This window comes from Chelonia mydas, chromosome 6 (assembly GCF_015237465.2).
Source record: "Chelonia mydas isolate rCheMyd1 chromosome 6, rCheMyd1.pri.v2, whole genome shotgun sequence".
Taxonomy (NCBI): Eukaryota; Metazoa; Chordata; order Testudines; family Cheloniidae; genus Chelonia; species Chelonia mydas.
The window spans coordinates 133,130,063-133,146,136 of record NC_051246.2 but is presented as its reverse complement, the minus strand read 5'-3'; the positions used below and the strand labels follow the sequence as shown (position 1 = coordinate 133,146,136).

Genomic DNA, 16,074 nt, shown 5'->3' with positions numbered 1-16,074 from the left:
GTCTGAGTCAGAGGTTTGGAACAGCTCCCACGTACGTTAGCTTCAGAACGACTTGTGGGTGCTCAGCGCTTCTGAGAACAGCACTTAGGGGCTTGATATTGTCTTACTGCTTGTCTTCGCATCTTACAGACTCTTATTCCATGTAATTTCCCAGTGCATGGACAGACGGGATAACTGTTCCCCATTCAAAGTTCCCAGGGCTTGCCTAAAAACGCTCACAAGCTTTGAGCCTGGGACAGCTGTGAAACGTCTTGTCTGTTTGCATATGCAGGGGCGCGGGAGCCATGTCCGTCCCTGGTTATTAGAGAGACAAGGTGGGTGACGTGCTCTTTGTTACTGGACCAAGTTCTGTCTCTCTCACCAACAACAACTGGTTCAGTAAAAGCTATTAGCTCACTCCCCCCCGGTCTCTGTGTGTTTATGGCCATTTAAAATGTACTGTCTTTATGGTAGTGTATTTATGGGGCTGGTGAAGTGGTTGTGTAATTCTGGTGCGCGGAGACGTGCTAGGACCCAGCTCTAAGACGAAGACTGTAATTGTACTGGCAGAATTTTCTGGGGGTGAGGGGAATACAGTGTTGTTGCCCAGGGAGTTGGAGAAAGTGATAATCATCTACAATTTGGTTGTGTTCCCTACTTATCTAGCTCTCCACCAACAAAACGGTTAACAATTTATGAATGGTAGACAACAAACTCCTTTGAGTTTGTTCTGCACATAACACTAAGGGCTTAGGGGTTGGGTAGACCTGGGTGTTCCACTTATCGTTTTTAGGGAGACTGGCTGAACAGCTGCGAGGTCTGTACAAACAGGTGCAAGGCTCCGTTCCCACCCAGATGACTACTTAGCAGTATCACAAAGACACACCAAAATGGAGGAGTCGACAATGTCTGCTCAGGAGAGGCCAAGGAGAGGCATAACCGGGTGGTGCAGGTCCGAGAATGAGTTGCGTTGGCAGGGTCTTCAAAATGCGCTGCTGATAGTACGTAAAATTCTGCGCCTCTGTTATCCACCTGCTCTTTCCATAAGACCGAACAAATCACATATAAACCACCGAAGAATCCTGTGCCCGTCTGCTGTTTGCTAATGGATGACACCTGTCACCATTAAAAAGTAAACCCACAGCTTATGACTGCCCATCATAGTTATCATGTATTCATTGTATTGGGGTTCTTCTCAGCCTAATGTGACCATCTCCTGTTGGTGTCATCATTTTTCCTGTGGTAGCACCGAGACTATGGCCTCATTGTGCTTCTCGGCGTACAGACATGTATTGAGAGACAGCCACTCCCCCAGCATCCCGATCCCTTGAGCCACAGCCCAGTGCTGTAACCACTAGCCCATCCTTCCTTCCTTTGCCTCCTTGTCACATGGGTTGTGTTCCACATGGGAGATATTAACAATGTGCTTTGCACTCTCTTGCAGGCTCTGAAACCTGATCTACAATGGAAAAACTGCTTTTGTATCTGCTGTTCATTGGCGTAGCAGTGAGAGCCCAGATCTGCCCCAAGCGCTGTGTCTGTCAGATTTTGTCTCCAAACCTTGCAACCCTTTGTGCCAAGAAAGGGCTTTTATTTGTTCCCCCAAACATTGACAGAAGGACTGTGGAACTGCGACTGGCAGACAATTTTGTTACAAATATCAAAAGGAAAGATTTTGCCAACATGACCAGCCTCGTGGACCTGACGCTATCCAGGAATACAATAAGTTTTATTACACCTCATGCATTTTCTGATTTGCGCAATTTGCGAGCTTTGCATTTGAACAGCAACAGGTTGACAAAGATCACCAATGACATGTTCAGTGGGCTTTCCAACCTGCACCATTTGATACTTAACAACAATCAGCTGACTTTAATTTCTTCCACAGCGTTTGATGATGTTTTAGCTCTTGAGGAACTGGATTTGTCCTATAACAATCTAGAAACTATCCCTTGGGATGCTGTGGAGAAGATGGTTAGCTTGCACACACTCAGTTTAGACCACAATATGATTGATCACATTCCTAAGGGGACTTTCTCCCACCTCCACAAGATGACCAGGTTAGATGTCACATCAAATAAATTGCAGAAGCTGCCACCTGATCCTCTCTTTCAACGAGCTCAGGTATTAGCAACCTCAGGAATCATCAGCCCCTCTACTTTTGCATTAAGCTTCGGTGGAAACCCTTTGCATTGCAACTGTGAACTCCTGTGGCTGAGGCGTCTTTCCAGAGAGGATGACCTAGAGACTTGCGCTTCTCCTCCACTGTTATCTGGTCGGTATTTTTGGTCAATCCCAGAGGAAGAGTTCCTGTGTGAACCCCCTCTCATTACTAGACATACCCATGAGCTCAGAGTGCTGGAGGGTCAACGGGCAACTCTGAGATGTAAGGCCCGGGGCGATCCAGAGCCAGCCATTCACTGGATTTCACCAGAAGGCAAACTTATTTCAAATGCAACAAGGTCGCTGGTGTACGACAATGGAACGCTAGACATACTTATAACAACTGTGAAGGATACAGGCTCCTTCACCTGCATAGCATCGAACCCTGCAGGAGAAGCCACTCAAATGGTGGATCTTCACATAATCAAACTTCCTCATTTGCTAAACAGTACAAACCACATTCACGAGCCTGACCCTGGCTCCTCGGACATCTCAACCTCCACCAAGTCAGGGTCCAATGCAAGCAGTAATAATGGGGAGACTAAAGTCAGCCAGGATAAGAAAGTTGTAGTAGCAGAAGCAACGTCATCCACTGTGCTACTCAAATTTAATTTTCAAAGAAATATACCTGGAATACGTATGTTTCAAATCCAGTACAATGGTACTTATGATGATTCACTTGTTTACAGGTAAGACAGATCCAACCACATCTGTATCTGCACTTAGCTTTCCATCAAATTGTTTCCTATTGATTTATTAATGCACTGTTCCATTGCAGTCCATTACTGAGGAGTGGTTACAATACCACTTCGCCTGATCAGAATACGGTCCTTGGAAGCATATGGCGCAGGGCTTTTGAAAGACTAATGCAATTTTCAACTAACAAATAGGAAAATTACTTGGAATAGTGTTATTTTTGGATAATCCAATCTGACCTTTATCCCCTGCGGTAATCTGATCAGCAGAAGGATTGTAAAGTTAGATGAGTTAAATGGTTCTTACACCCTCAGGTTTTGAAAACCTGGGAGAAAGATGTCCATAATGTGTGTCCGCTAGGGCCCTCGAATGCTATCCTCAATCTCTCTGCCGCGCAGCCTGGTGCAGTGCCCGCAGAGGTGTCTTATGTGCTAAGTGGATTTGTTTCCAAGTCAGCTACTGTAACAGTCCCACCTTTCAAAACCAATTTGTCATAAATGATTTTTGTTATTTAGCAGTGGCTGTTCTAAGGAGCTCTGTGCTGCGAGCAAGGCAATTAGGGGGCTTGCCCATGGGAGAGGCAGCGCTGCTAATGCAGGGCCACATCCACTGCTGGCTCAGAGCCATTTGAATTGGCTCCGTATAACGTTAGGCTGCCCGGGTGCCGTGTGTTAGCGCCAAAGGGATTGGCCTCTTCGGGGCGATCGCCTTCACAGGTGACTTGAGAGCTGGGGATGGGAGATGACTGTGAGTGCCTTGTTTAATAACACCAGTTCCCTTGTCCCCCAGAATGATACCTCCCACGAGCAAAACCTTCCTGGTCAACAACCTGGCCGCTGGGACTGTCTACGACTTGTGTGTCTTGGCAATCTATGACGACGGCATCACCTCCCTCACGGCCACCAGGGTTGTCGGGTGCATACAGTTTACTACCGAGCAGGATTATGTCCGTTGCCATTTCATGCAATCCCAGTTCCTGGGCGGCACCATGATTATCATCATTGGTGGGATTATCGTGGCCTCCGTGCTTGTCTTCATCATCATCCTCATGATCCGTTACAAGGTGTGTAACAACAGTGGGCAGCACAAGGCGACCAAGGTCAGCAATGTTTATTCTCAGACCAACGGGGCTCAGATACAAGGCTGCAGTGGTGCGATGCCCCCATCGGTGTCCAAACAGGCCGTCGGGCATGAGGAGAGCGTCCAGTGCTCCAGAGTCTCCAAGGACAGTGTGACTCAGTCCTCAGACACTTGCTCGAGCCAGGACCCCACTACCACTACCTCTGCCCTGCCTCACACGTGGACTTCCAGCGCTTCTGCCTCCCAAAAGCAGAAGAGAAAGCCTGGGCCAAAGCCAAGCAACGAGCCACCGAGCGAAGCTCTCACAAATATCGAGTCCCAGAACACTAACCGAAATAACTCCACTGCGCTGCAGCTAGCTAGTCGTCCCCCGGCCTCTGCCAAAGGGCCCCCCACCTACAAAAGAGCACAATCAAAGCCAAGTAAGTTTCTCACTTTGCCAGCTGAAACATCCAGAGCAAAGCGCAGGTACTCCCTGAATGGAGAATTAATGGAATACCATTGTTATGGTAACTCCCAGAACACAGGTGGATTATGGTCTAAAAGGAGCATGTCTATGAATGGGATGCTAATTCAGTCAGACAATTCTGATGTGGATAGTGGAAAAGCAACTTTCTCAAGTTCTGAGTGGATATTGGAAAGCACTGTGTGACCTGCTTTTTAAAGTGTATTTTATTTTATTGCCATGAAAAACAAAACCGCAAACATTGTCTGAGACCTCCCTGCTGGGAGATGGGGATTTGGAATCCCACTCCTGTCTCGCTGAGTTCTGGCTTGTCCATGCAGGGTTGTGTGTGAGCTGCCCAGGGCACACAGGGTTTGTTATGTTTATTTTATTTTATTTAATATAACAACCGAAGGCAACATTCAAAGATAAAATGATTAAAGGAAAAAAGCATGAAACAGCACCAGTGCCTTCCCCTACTCTAGGACTGGCTTCCTGGTTCTGCAGTAGCAGAAAACAAAAGAGTTTCACAGAAAAAGCCTTTTCTAAAGGAAATGCTCTTTCCTCCAAGCTAACAAAAGACAACTTATGGATCAATCAGTAAAATGATATTTTTTAAAATGATCAGACTGTATGTTTCTTTTCAGTGACCATGGTGTTGCCTTTGTTTTTAGGCAAATGCTGTACAGAAACAACAACTCTGTGTTGTTATGTTGTGTAAAATAAAATACTCAATAAGTATACCCAGCCAGTGTTAAAGGAAGTCCCCTTTGAAGCAGCATTCTTGGTGTAGGTGCCTTAGGGGTTCCCTGGTATTGATGTTACCCAGCTGGTGCAGGGAGGGGAGGGGAAAGGCGATGCCCTCAGCAGTCTGGTGCGAGTAACGGCTCTGTCTGAGTGTGCGGGAATGAAGACCCAGGGCCAGAGCCTCAGCTGGTGGAGATGGGTGTTGCTCCACCCCAGCCAGTGACAATGTCTGTACACCCACAGAGGACCTGGCTCAGAGCCCTAATCCCAAATGCCGGTATGTCTGCATTCAGGGCTTTGATGTGTGTTGGGGGTGGGGGCAGCAAAGGGTCTGAGCATGACAGGTTTGTTAGTTTCAAAATAAATGGAGAAAAACAATAATGCAGGGCCCACAGCTGCCGTCCCTAATCAGTAAAGACACGTGGTGATTGCAGTGGGGGGTTATGGGTGCAAGCGCAGGAGTGTCGGGCTCAGAAATCTGCAGCCAGCCTCGCTAGCAGGAAACTTGCCCAGTCTTCATCCCCACTTTAGCAAGGACCTGTCAGGATGGCGGCCTGGACACAGTACCCCAGCCAAACACTGTAGAGCCAGGCAACACCAGCGCTTAGTTTAGCCATCTGAAACGAGCGGCCTGGGTCCTGGGTGCTGGAACCCTTCCATGACCCTGCATCGTGACAACCTACTGCTTCTCATGCATGGGAAACAGTAGATCTGCCAAAACACAGTCCCCAGTACAGGCCCAGTGCCTTAGATTAGACATGAGTGCATAGCGTGAAGATTAGTGATGGCTAAAAGGAAGGCACTCTCCTTTTCATGTTAAGATAAATCTCTCTGAGGCTGCAGGGCAGGACTAGGCAGGTGTATCATCTTCTGGCAAATTAATAATATTAACTAATAATTAATAATTAATACAATCCTTTCCCAGCCCTGGTGCTTCTTATGGTTGTCATTTCTGTGCGTTCGCATACTGTTTGGAGATTTCTCCGCTGTCTGGGTATGATAAGGGGCATGGAAGGCAGTCCCAGCCATGAACTCGCCTGTTATCCGATTGTTGTGCCTTGGGATTTAAATCTCGTTTTTCAATGATACGATTCGAAACAAAGAGAGAAGAGCGATGCTGTGAAGGAGTGGTGGGATAGAACTGCTCAGAGAGCCACTCCAGTCTGTTGCATAAGACATAAATGTGCGGAAATAGATGCCTAACTATTGAAACAGTCATTTTCGCAAGGAAAACAAGTGTTTCTATTGCTCTGTTGGGTCCGTTCCCCTCCCAGTACATTCCACTCTTCCCTTCACCTCAGCTCATTTGTTCTCTGTGTCTAAATCAGAGATATTTTAATGGCGTGACAATTGTAATATGCTACTCAATGTAATTCAATAGTTTTAGCCTCACTTTGGCAACAAATCATACCTATCCAGTAGTTAAGGTAATAGGCCCTTTTTCCTTAGCACTATTGGTGTTTTGAGGATTACAGTAACCAAGTGAGAGATTTTGCTCTCTGGTCAAAATGGTATTTTATACCCAGTAGTTTGGTGCTTGAAACCAAATAATTCTCAATGATCTGTTACAGGACAGCCCTGTTTTGCATCAGCTTAGCCCCTCGTCAGGCCGATCCTGCAATGTTGCTATTGCCATCACTGGATTGCATCTGCAAAGGCATTGCAGGATTGGGCCCAGAAAGGGCCCCATCAGAGTCTACTAGAAGATAGACCGTGTTTTGACTCTGTGCTGGAAGGAGAGAAACCCTCTTTCTAAAAAAAAAAACATTTTTTTCCCATGCAACTGCAGAGACCCACACGAAAACCTAAGCCCAAAATGATGATATTCAATTCCCAATGAGCAAGTTAAAAACCTCTGGGTTTCTCTGCCATCCATGCATTATAGTTCCCTTTCGGCAGGGGCACACACTGATACTGCTAAAACGTTGTGTCACAAAGCATCCCCACCTATTTATTCTAATTCCCGTAGTCTTAAAGCGAAGGTGTTGTCAGACATGGTTAAGAGAAAATACCATGTGGTCTGTACTGAGGGAATAAAAAACTATGGAGCCAGTGTATTGAACCTGTGCGTAGGTGAGAAGGTAGCTTTACAGGGTTTTCTGCTGATCTGTTTGTTTCAATCATGCGCAGTTTAAAAGTAACAAACTACAATGCTATATATGTTGTCTGAAATTGGAATTAACGTGTGTCTAATGTGCTGTGCAAGTGCCAAAATATTAATAGCTTCTTGGGTTTTTCTTTTTTACACTAAAGAGTCAGTTTTGTAAACACTAAAGCTAAAAAATCCATCCACTGTGCATTTCTATCAGAAGCTTTCGGGGACTAGATGGCACAATTTGGTTTAATTCTATGGTAACATTACAGGAATATTTAGATTGGATATCAGAGAAGGTTATTCACATGGCTCTCTCTCCCTTCATCTGAAATATATGCAGTGTATATGCATTGGGCATAAAATGTCTGCCATTCCACTGTAATAAATGTGCAACAGGACCTTTCATTTTATTCAGGTTTTCCATGGGCTTGACTCCTCCAAAGTGTGGAACACCCTAGGATGGAGGAGAATCCGTATTCTTCCAATTCTGCAAAGCCAACTGTGTCAATTGCTTGGGGGCAGCGTGTGCTCAGACAAAGGCATTCATTATTCAGAAGAACAAAACTTACACACACATACTCAGTGTGAACTACTGGAAACCTTTCAGAAAAGAAGAGAGATGGTTAGCAAGGGCTGGTGAAATCCCCCCTGTGCAAGGAGGCCAGCATAAGAACTAGGTACCACTAAATTCTTGGAACTTAATGGCACCTATCTCATGTGCGGGCTCCCTGCATGGGTGCCTTTCACCCACTGAGACCACACTAGGGATTGTGCTTAGCACTTAGCCAGCAGAGGACTTTCCGCAACGAATCACCTCAGGTGCCTGTGGCTTGTAAAATACAGACCCTGTTCCAAAGGGGCAATGCGAGCCGGATTCCGATGCTAAGAGCTCCGCGTGAAATGGGATCTTCCCTTATAATCACCAGAGGGGGGGAAATTCACAAGCGTGTTATTGGTTCTAAAAATTGCTGGCATGTACCTCCTCTCCCACCCCTTCTGAAATTAACTGTTCTGCTGAAAGAACAGGCCCTGGGGTTGCTGTCATGGTTTGGAAGGAGAAACAGTGCTGGGCGCAGAGCGGGTTTGCTGTGTTAGAGGTTCTCTGTGCTGCCTTTCTGGTTGTGCTTTGGGGGGTTCCTTGCTCTGGGCTGAATATGGGATAGTTCAGTTCTTGGGGCAGATGTGGCTTGACTTGTGCCATTGTATTTTTATTGGCTTGAAAACGCTCCATTTTCCTCACGCTCCTATGCAAAAGAGCAACAATAGAACCGTCAGCTAGAACAATGTGTCCCAGCCCCACCCCCTCCAGGAAAAGATGGAGTCCCAGCTGCCAGCCTGTCGCGCTTCCATTCAGCTCCATGTTGTCCTTTAGCCCAAATTCTGGCTCTCTGCCCCGCCCCTCAGGGAACGCAGAAAATAGAGACAAGGGCCCACCAGTGAAGCATGGTCTGCATGCAGAATTGTGTAGCTGGGAAAGCAGGCGGTAGATGCCGCTGGGTGTGTTAGTAGCCAAGGGTACTGGAGAAGGTTCAGCCTCTCAAGGATGCATATGGTTACCCCATTATTAAGCACTGTTCCTAAATCAGCCAATCTTGTCCATCCCATGGAAAACTCAGCTCCCTGATGTTTTGTTGCCTAGTCTGTCCATAATACCCAGGTGAGGTCACTGTGACAGTTCAGAAACCCTTTGACCCACCTCTTTTGCAGTGGCCAGGTGCATCGTGAGTGTCACCCACTTTTAGGTAGAAAGCCACTTTCTCAGTGTGCCTACCAGACGAACGTTCTTGGTCGCTGACTGGTTTTGCAAACCTCTTTCGTTTATGCCAACTCGTAAAAATCAGCCAAGTCTAGATCAACCCTTTTCCCCTGTAAACTGAACATAGCTCCCCCGTATGACCTGAGAGCGTGCCTGGTAAATATAGGATGCCAAATCATAGAAGCTTTGCTAGCATGTTCATTCAAAGCAGCTCCTTCGATGCTGTATTATACCTCAGTGAAAACTGCAGGCGCCACGGACCCCTCTAAACTGAGCAGAAAATGGAGCCCCAAAGGGCTCTATTCACAGAGCGCTGCTCTCACCAGCATTAAGCTTTTGTGTGCGAGGTTTGAAATCAAAATTGGGATCTTGCCTTTTGATTGGTGCATAACGTGTGTTTCCAGAGTAGAAGAGCTGTAACAATCTGCTAAACCAGCTGGGAAGAGGGAGGCCTTTGAGCCTGCTCTCTCTTTGCAAAGCTGTAAGAAGGCTTAGCTTTGCTGCTAATGAAAACATGGTCTTATTGCCCAAGGAACATTCAAAAGAACTGACAACTGTTTGTCATGCTCTGATTGTCCATTGTTTAGGCAATCACCTTTCAGAAGGCTGAGAACCACGTTACGAATCAGATCCTCAAATGGTGTAAATCGGCATGTCAATGGAGCTACTCCCATTTACACAAGCTGAGGCTCTGACCCAGAATATTATGCTTACGCTTGCTTTTGCATGGAGCAAACACTGTGCTGCATTTTCCTATGTCCCTGATGTTGCAAAGTCAATGGGAATCCTTCTGGGGAATTCCCTGTCTGTTTCACCAGCAGCACCTCTGAGGACAATAGCAGCAACGTGCACCATGCAGAGGAGGGAGAAACTGTTTTTTCCTAATTAATTAATGCAACAAACAGCAGAAGGGGAGTCTATACACAGGGCCTTCTCATAATACAGTATTTGTGTTTGTCCCTGTTATTATTTCCCATTGCCTTGTACTTATTAAAAGCAAACGTCGACTCTAGAAGTTGCTGTTCAGCAGAATTCCTGCAGTTTGCAGCCTCACGAAATTTGTATCAAAACTTACTGGCTCAGTTGCAAAGTCTGCTCCTTCTCTGTTACCATGCCAAGTGTGAAATCCATTCTTTGAACCCCTCTATACAAAAAGTTACTTGCCCCAGGCAAACAGATTTAATTATTTGTGGCTAAATTTAAGGCAGAACAGGCTTTTGGTTAAAAACCAAACCAGCCAGTTGGCAGTGTCCCATTTACTATGACCCTCTCTCCAGTGCTTTCCATTTGCACACAGGCGCCTACAGGCCTTTTAGGGTACCGCTGGGTGTGACAGGTGCAGCATCATTTACACTAAAGAGTTTGCTAGAGAAGCTCTCAGTGAGTGAGGCAGCCCCCTGTGCCACCTCGTTCATTAGTTTCCGGTTGGGTCATCGTCTGTTTTCCTGGAGTCACATACATGACTGTGTTGTCTTTTCCTAGCTATGCTGTGCTTTACTGTGTATCATCGAACTTTTTAGGAAATTGTCTCCAGGGACCATTGTCGCCCCTTGTGCCAGAGGTGTTGACGGATAGAACTTAACTCTGTTCTATAAGCAGAGTGAAGGAACAGGAGGACTTGTGGCACCTTAGAGACTAACACATTTATTAGAGCACAAGCTTTCGTGGGCTACAGCTCACTTCATCGGATGCATAGAATGGAACATACAGTAAGAAGATATATACATACATACAGAGAAGGTGGAAGTTGCCATACAAACTGTGAGAGGCTAATTAATTAAGATGAGCTATTATCAGCAGGAGAAAAAAACTTTTGTAGTGGTAATCAAGATGGCCCATTTAGACAGTTGACAAGAAGGTGGGAGGATACTTAACACGGGGCAATAGATTCAATTTGTGTAATGACCCAGCCAGTCCCAGTCTCTATTCAAACCCAAGTTAATGGTATCTAGTTTGCATATTAATTCAAGCTCAGCATTTTCTCGTTGAAGTCTGTTTTTGAAGCTTTTCTGTTGCAGAATTGCCACCCTTAAGTCTTTTACTGAGTGGCCAGAGAGGTTGAAGTGTTCTCCTACCGGTTTTTGAATGTTGTGATTCCTGATGTCAGATTTATGTTCATTCAAGTAAGAGACATAAAAATGCATTACATTGCCTGCACTTACAAATGTCTGGGTTCTGCTTCTGCACACTCCCTGCATCATGGCGCTTGCTTGCAGTTCCAGACCAGTGCTGGGGTATGCCGTGGGTAAGTGGTTTCTCCTGATGTTGCTCTACTTTGATTCCGCCTATAGCCCTGCCTGTAGAGTTCGTATCCTTCTTATTCTCGCCTTTCACGATGTAAGTGCCACCTCAGATCATGTGGCTCTGGCACTCACAACATTCTAGCCTCACTTTGTTTTCTGCAGCCTGTCGAACTGGGACACCTGCGAAGAGTGATACCGTTATTCTTTCTTTTTTCTATACAGGGCTAGGAAGATAAATTAGCCATTAGATTTCGACGGTCAGAGTAAATCAATACTGTAAGTAACAATTTGTACCAGTTACATATTCTCCCTTTTACAGTCCGGTGTGGGTCTGATTTTGCTTTCCTGAGGGACCCAAATCCATCATTGCTCGCAGTGGGGAAATGGGGCATGCAGGGCATTTCGGTTACAGGAGGACCTATATAGGGTGACCAGACAGCAAGGGTGAAAAATCGGGACGGGGTGGGGGGTAAAAGCACCTGTATAAGAGAAACCCCCAAATATTGGGACTGTCCCTATAAAATCAGGACATCTGGTCATCCTGCCTAGGTAAATACATCTGAGCGACACTAGCAGAGTGGATAGAGTTTGAATCCTGCTCACCTTACTCACAGGAGGCTTTGGATGCAACTGGCCAACTCCCAAGAGTCAGGTGCCAGGGTGATGTCATAAAAAAGGAGAAAGCTTAATCTGCAGCGACGATGACTGACTGCTCCTGGAGAACGCGCTGCCACACAAGCACGGAACCCGCTGAGACAAGCTGTGTTGCATAAGGAGATTTTTAAGAGCTCTGTATCTTACTGTTGCACTTTAGGGACAGGTTGTTTCCCGATAAAGCCAGCACTTAGGACCAAGATAACACAGCTAGCTGGCTGCACGCTCATTTGCTTCTTTCGGACTGCCGGCTTCCTGTGAAAATACCACTTAATTTCTGTGTTTCCATTCGCCTGCCTTCAAGAACGCGGAATCAAACTGCACCCCGCACAAGCCCCCTGCCACTAGCAGAGCAGCAGCCGGTTTTCGGACGCTAGGGACGCCGTGCACCCGCCATGTTGCTGAGAAGAGGAGATTGTTTTCCCTGCCTGAAGCACTCTTGCCCCATCTTTGCAGTGATGTGCATTTATCACGTGCCATTGTCACTTGCCTTAGACTCAGCTCTTTGGAGCAGGACAGGGTGACCAGACGTCCCCATTTTATAGGGGCAGTCCTGGTCTTATAGAGGTGCCTATTACCCCGCACCCTGTCCCAATTTGTCAGACTGGCTGTCTGGTCACCCTAGGGCAGGACCATCTTTCCTTTCCCTGTGCGTATCTAGGGCCTGACCCAATGGGGCCCTGCCCTTCGTTGGGGCCACTGAGTGCTACAGCAAGACAAACAAACAGTGGCTGTAACAATGATCCCTCCATGGAAATGTCACCTACTCCATGTCAGAACCAGGAGGGCATTTGAAAATTCACCCCTTCCCCATTTGCATAGGGTGCCTTTGGCCCAGTCATGCTCCTAGCCCTCATTTCCAGCAAGCTTCATGACATTTCCCCCCAGACCTAGAAGCCCTGGGATTCACACCCATTGTGAACCATCGGTGAGGGTGCGGGGCAGGACTGGGGGAGCAATGGAGAGCTGGAGCTCTGGTGGAGCCATGGGAATCCCCTGGAATCCCCCAACCCCTCAGGATCCTGGGTGCTGGTGGTGGGGGGGGAGTTGTATATGGACCTCACAGCCTGCCCTGCAAGGGCAAATCCCACCCCAGATGGAGCAGTGGGTAGAAAGCTGGTGGCATTTTGTCACTGTATCCCATCCTATTCCCACTGGACTGGGTAACACAGCCCAGCTTCAGCCTTCTGCAGACTGTGCCCGCTGGACGGGACAGCTGGACCTGGAATAATTGATCTTAGGGAGCAGGCTGAAGGCCTCTGAAAACCTCAGCAAACTAGGAAGCAGTTTTAAAATACACGCTAGGCCCTGTTAAACTGCCACACGTACAACATGGCATTTTGAAATGTCAGTCATTAGACGAGTGTCTAAAAAATTCCTTCCTCTTCCCCACCCAACGGGGCGCTAGATGAGCTCACTAGCAGCTTTCAGAAAAATACGGATCTATTTCAAGTGTGCCACCGTGCATTTCAAACAGCTTATCAGGGTAGGTCCAAGGATCGGCACGTGCTGGCCTGGGTAAGCTGTAAACTGTGTACACGACTGTAAAGTGATTTTTTTAAAATCCATGTGACACCCACAAAGGAAGGGGTCATTTGAAGTTTTGTTGTTGGAACAGTGTGTGCGGGGGGGGAGGGGGGCATTCGGTACAAATCAGTCAAAGCACGTGAAACGTGGGAATCCCTCCACAGAACCAAGTGACTGTTCTGTCTTTGGCTTGAATGAGCCAAGGACCAGCCCTAGAATTTGCAAACGTAAGATGGATTGCAGAGCAATGTGTTTTGTCCTAGTAATTGGCACTGCAGTGGGCTCCACCACTCTGTGGCTTCTGCCTTTCAGTTACTGCTGGTTGAATATGAGGGGTTAGTTAAATACTGTAGTCAATTAATGTTGCAGCTGGGGGGGGGATAACTTATTCCATTAATTGTTTTTTCTTCATTATTCACCTGGCTTTGCTTGCCAAGTGTTGGCATTTGTGTTTGCAAACAGCCACCCTATAGTAGTGCAGGAGGGATTCTTTTCAACCTCTCCTTGTGCTGAAAAGCGCTGGCCAGCTGTGGCTGGCTAAGTGGCAGGCATGGAGTGTGGGGGGCGGGTTATGCAATGGTAGTTGGACTATACCAGTCAGAAAAGTGTTTCTGCACCCTCCCATTGGCCCTGCATTTGTAGGACATGTGATTAACTGACAGGCTAAGCCATACCCCCTTATCTCCTTATTGCCTTTGTTTTGGTTCTTTTCACAGGCGCAGGAATTGAGCTGAAGAACGCCTGCCCTCTGCCACCTCCAGAAAGTGTTGCCATTGATGTTTTCACTCAGAAAAAAACAACATGATCCAAGTCACTGAAGATTAAGCTGTTGAACCAATTCTCACCCCAGCAGAAACTCTCATTTGACATCTACAGCCTACGCCAACAGGACATGGAGACTGGCTCCCTTGGATAAACATGCTTTCCCGGTTCCTGGATTCCCCACCCCCCAACTTCGACATTCATTATAAATATCTTTTCTGGCCTTCAAGATTTTTTAAATAAATAATATGGTGGCAACAGCTTCCATATGAACTCGTGTTAAATGTTGCCAGTGGTGAATTCACAGACTGTAAAACGCTCAGTAACTTATATCACCTTAACAAATAAACATTTTACTATGGCAGAGTTTGCATACTGACTGATTTATAAAGGCAGGGCTTGGTAAACGCTAACTGACTGTCACAGGTCTGTGATGCCATTCCTCCCAAAGGAGCCCTACACACTTCACAAACAGAAATCAATTCACCCCCTCCCCCCAATAATATGCTTCCCCCTCTGGGGCTGGCACGTGGCAGCTGTTTGTGCAACACAACAGCAGGGCTTAAGGTAGAGAGAAGAAGCGTATCCTGTGTTTGCATTTAAAGAGGCACTAGCAGGATTTCGCCTGGCTCCCCTGGAATTCAGCCTATCTCCCTACAGCATCTGTCCACCATTTACGCTGTGCTCATTCCGGTAGAATCGCTCAGTAGCAAGCGGATCCCTTCCTCCCTCTCTGGGCAGTACTGAGCCACCTGTGCCAGGAGCAGCTCTTCTCCTTGGCTCATGAAGAGCCTGCAGAAGAGCTCATTTGTTGTGCTGTTTGGTGCTCTGGGTGGCACTGGGGGGGTCATGTATTTTCCATCTGTTTTCCCAGCACAGGGTGTGCCCCGAGTCCTCCTCCCTTCCCTTTGCAAAGGCTCAGAGCACTGCATCCCATCGATCCTGCAGGGGAAATGTAGGTAGTGAGGAAGCCACTGACTGTGCACTAAATAAGGTTGCCTTGTGGCCTGGGCACCAGGGCTAACACTGCTGCTCTCGGCATGGTCCGTCCTGTGGGTTACATCTCAGCCAAATGGTGGCACCTCTGACAACAGAGACCACGAGCTCACGCGGTGTACGTGACCTGCTGAACGTTCCACACAAATGCTTAGCTAAGAACCCGTCCCAATGCCCCGGTGTCTTGTGAGCCTATTATACAGCCTCCTGCGCGGAGACGCAGCCTGCCAGCCGGCTAGGGGGCAGGCCCTCCTGCATTCCACGCGTGCCAGGCCAGGAGCTCAGGCTGCGGCTGCCCTGAGACACTGAGTGGTTCGAGGGGCGGATTACTTTTCAAATAGTGGGTTTCGGGATGCATGCGCCTTTCCCGTCAAGAATCTCAAACAACCTTATTGACGCCATCATTACAGTGTCTGCACAAGCCACAGGAAAGCAGACAGCTCAGGGGAGCATCTGTGTAACCGCTCTGAGTAACTAGTACTATTCCTGTTTGTGTCGCACTAACGCCTCCGGGCCATGCCTAGGGCAGGGCCCGTTGTACTTGCTGCTGTACAAACATATTGACAATATAGTCCCTGTCCCAAAGAGTGAGCAGTGTAAAGGGCTGGCCTTTAGGAGAGGAGGAGCAGAAAAATACCATATTCGCTTGACATTTCAAGAGGAATTTAGAGAAGCAACATGTAATTACAGTTTGGGTCTGGAATTGAACCTACCACCCTCACACTTGCAATCAGTGTCATGGCCCACACTGCGTTTTCACATGGATTGTAATAATGGTATTTACCTGTTCCTTGGGAAATACCAGAAAGTGTCCATGGGTTTGATGCCGTACTGCCTGGGTGTGCTTGTCTCCAGTCTGAAAAGGGAGTATGTTAATTTTGCCAAGAAAAGTATTTAATTTGTATAATGTAGAAACTGGTGCCCACACATC

General features: G+C 47.2%; 1 protein-coding gene across 6 annotated transcripts in view; it reads left to right on the top strand.

Moving 5' to 3' along the window:
* LRFN5 (leucine rich repeat and fibronectin type III domain containing 5) overlaps nt 1–14,511 on the top strand; it is a 148,401-nt gene extending 133,890 nt beyond the window's left edge. For 2 of the 6 annotated variants that reach the window (XM_037901416.2, XM_043549404.1), the window contains exons 2-3: nt 1,424–2,831; nt 3,628–6,636. In XM_037901416.2, coding sequence (XP_037757344.1) covers nt 1,444–2,831; nt 3,628–4,570 — 2,331 coding nt within the window. In that variant the 5' untranslated portion in view covers nt 1,424–1,443 and the 3' untranslated portion in view covers nt 4,571–6,636. Of the gene's footprint in view, nt 1–1,423; nt 2,832–3,627; nt 7,184–11,426; nt 11,481–14,101 lie in introns of those variants that run through there. The other 4 variants (XR_006291732.1, XR_006291731.1, XM_037901418.2 and 1 more) reach the window with 4 other exon arrangements.
* Nucleotides 14,512–16,074: the final 1,563 nt, after the last annotated feature.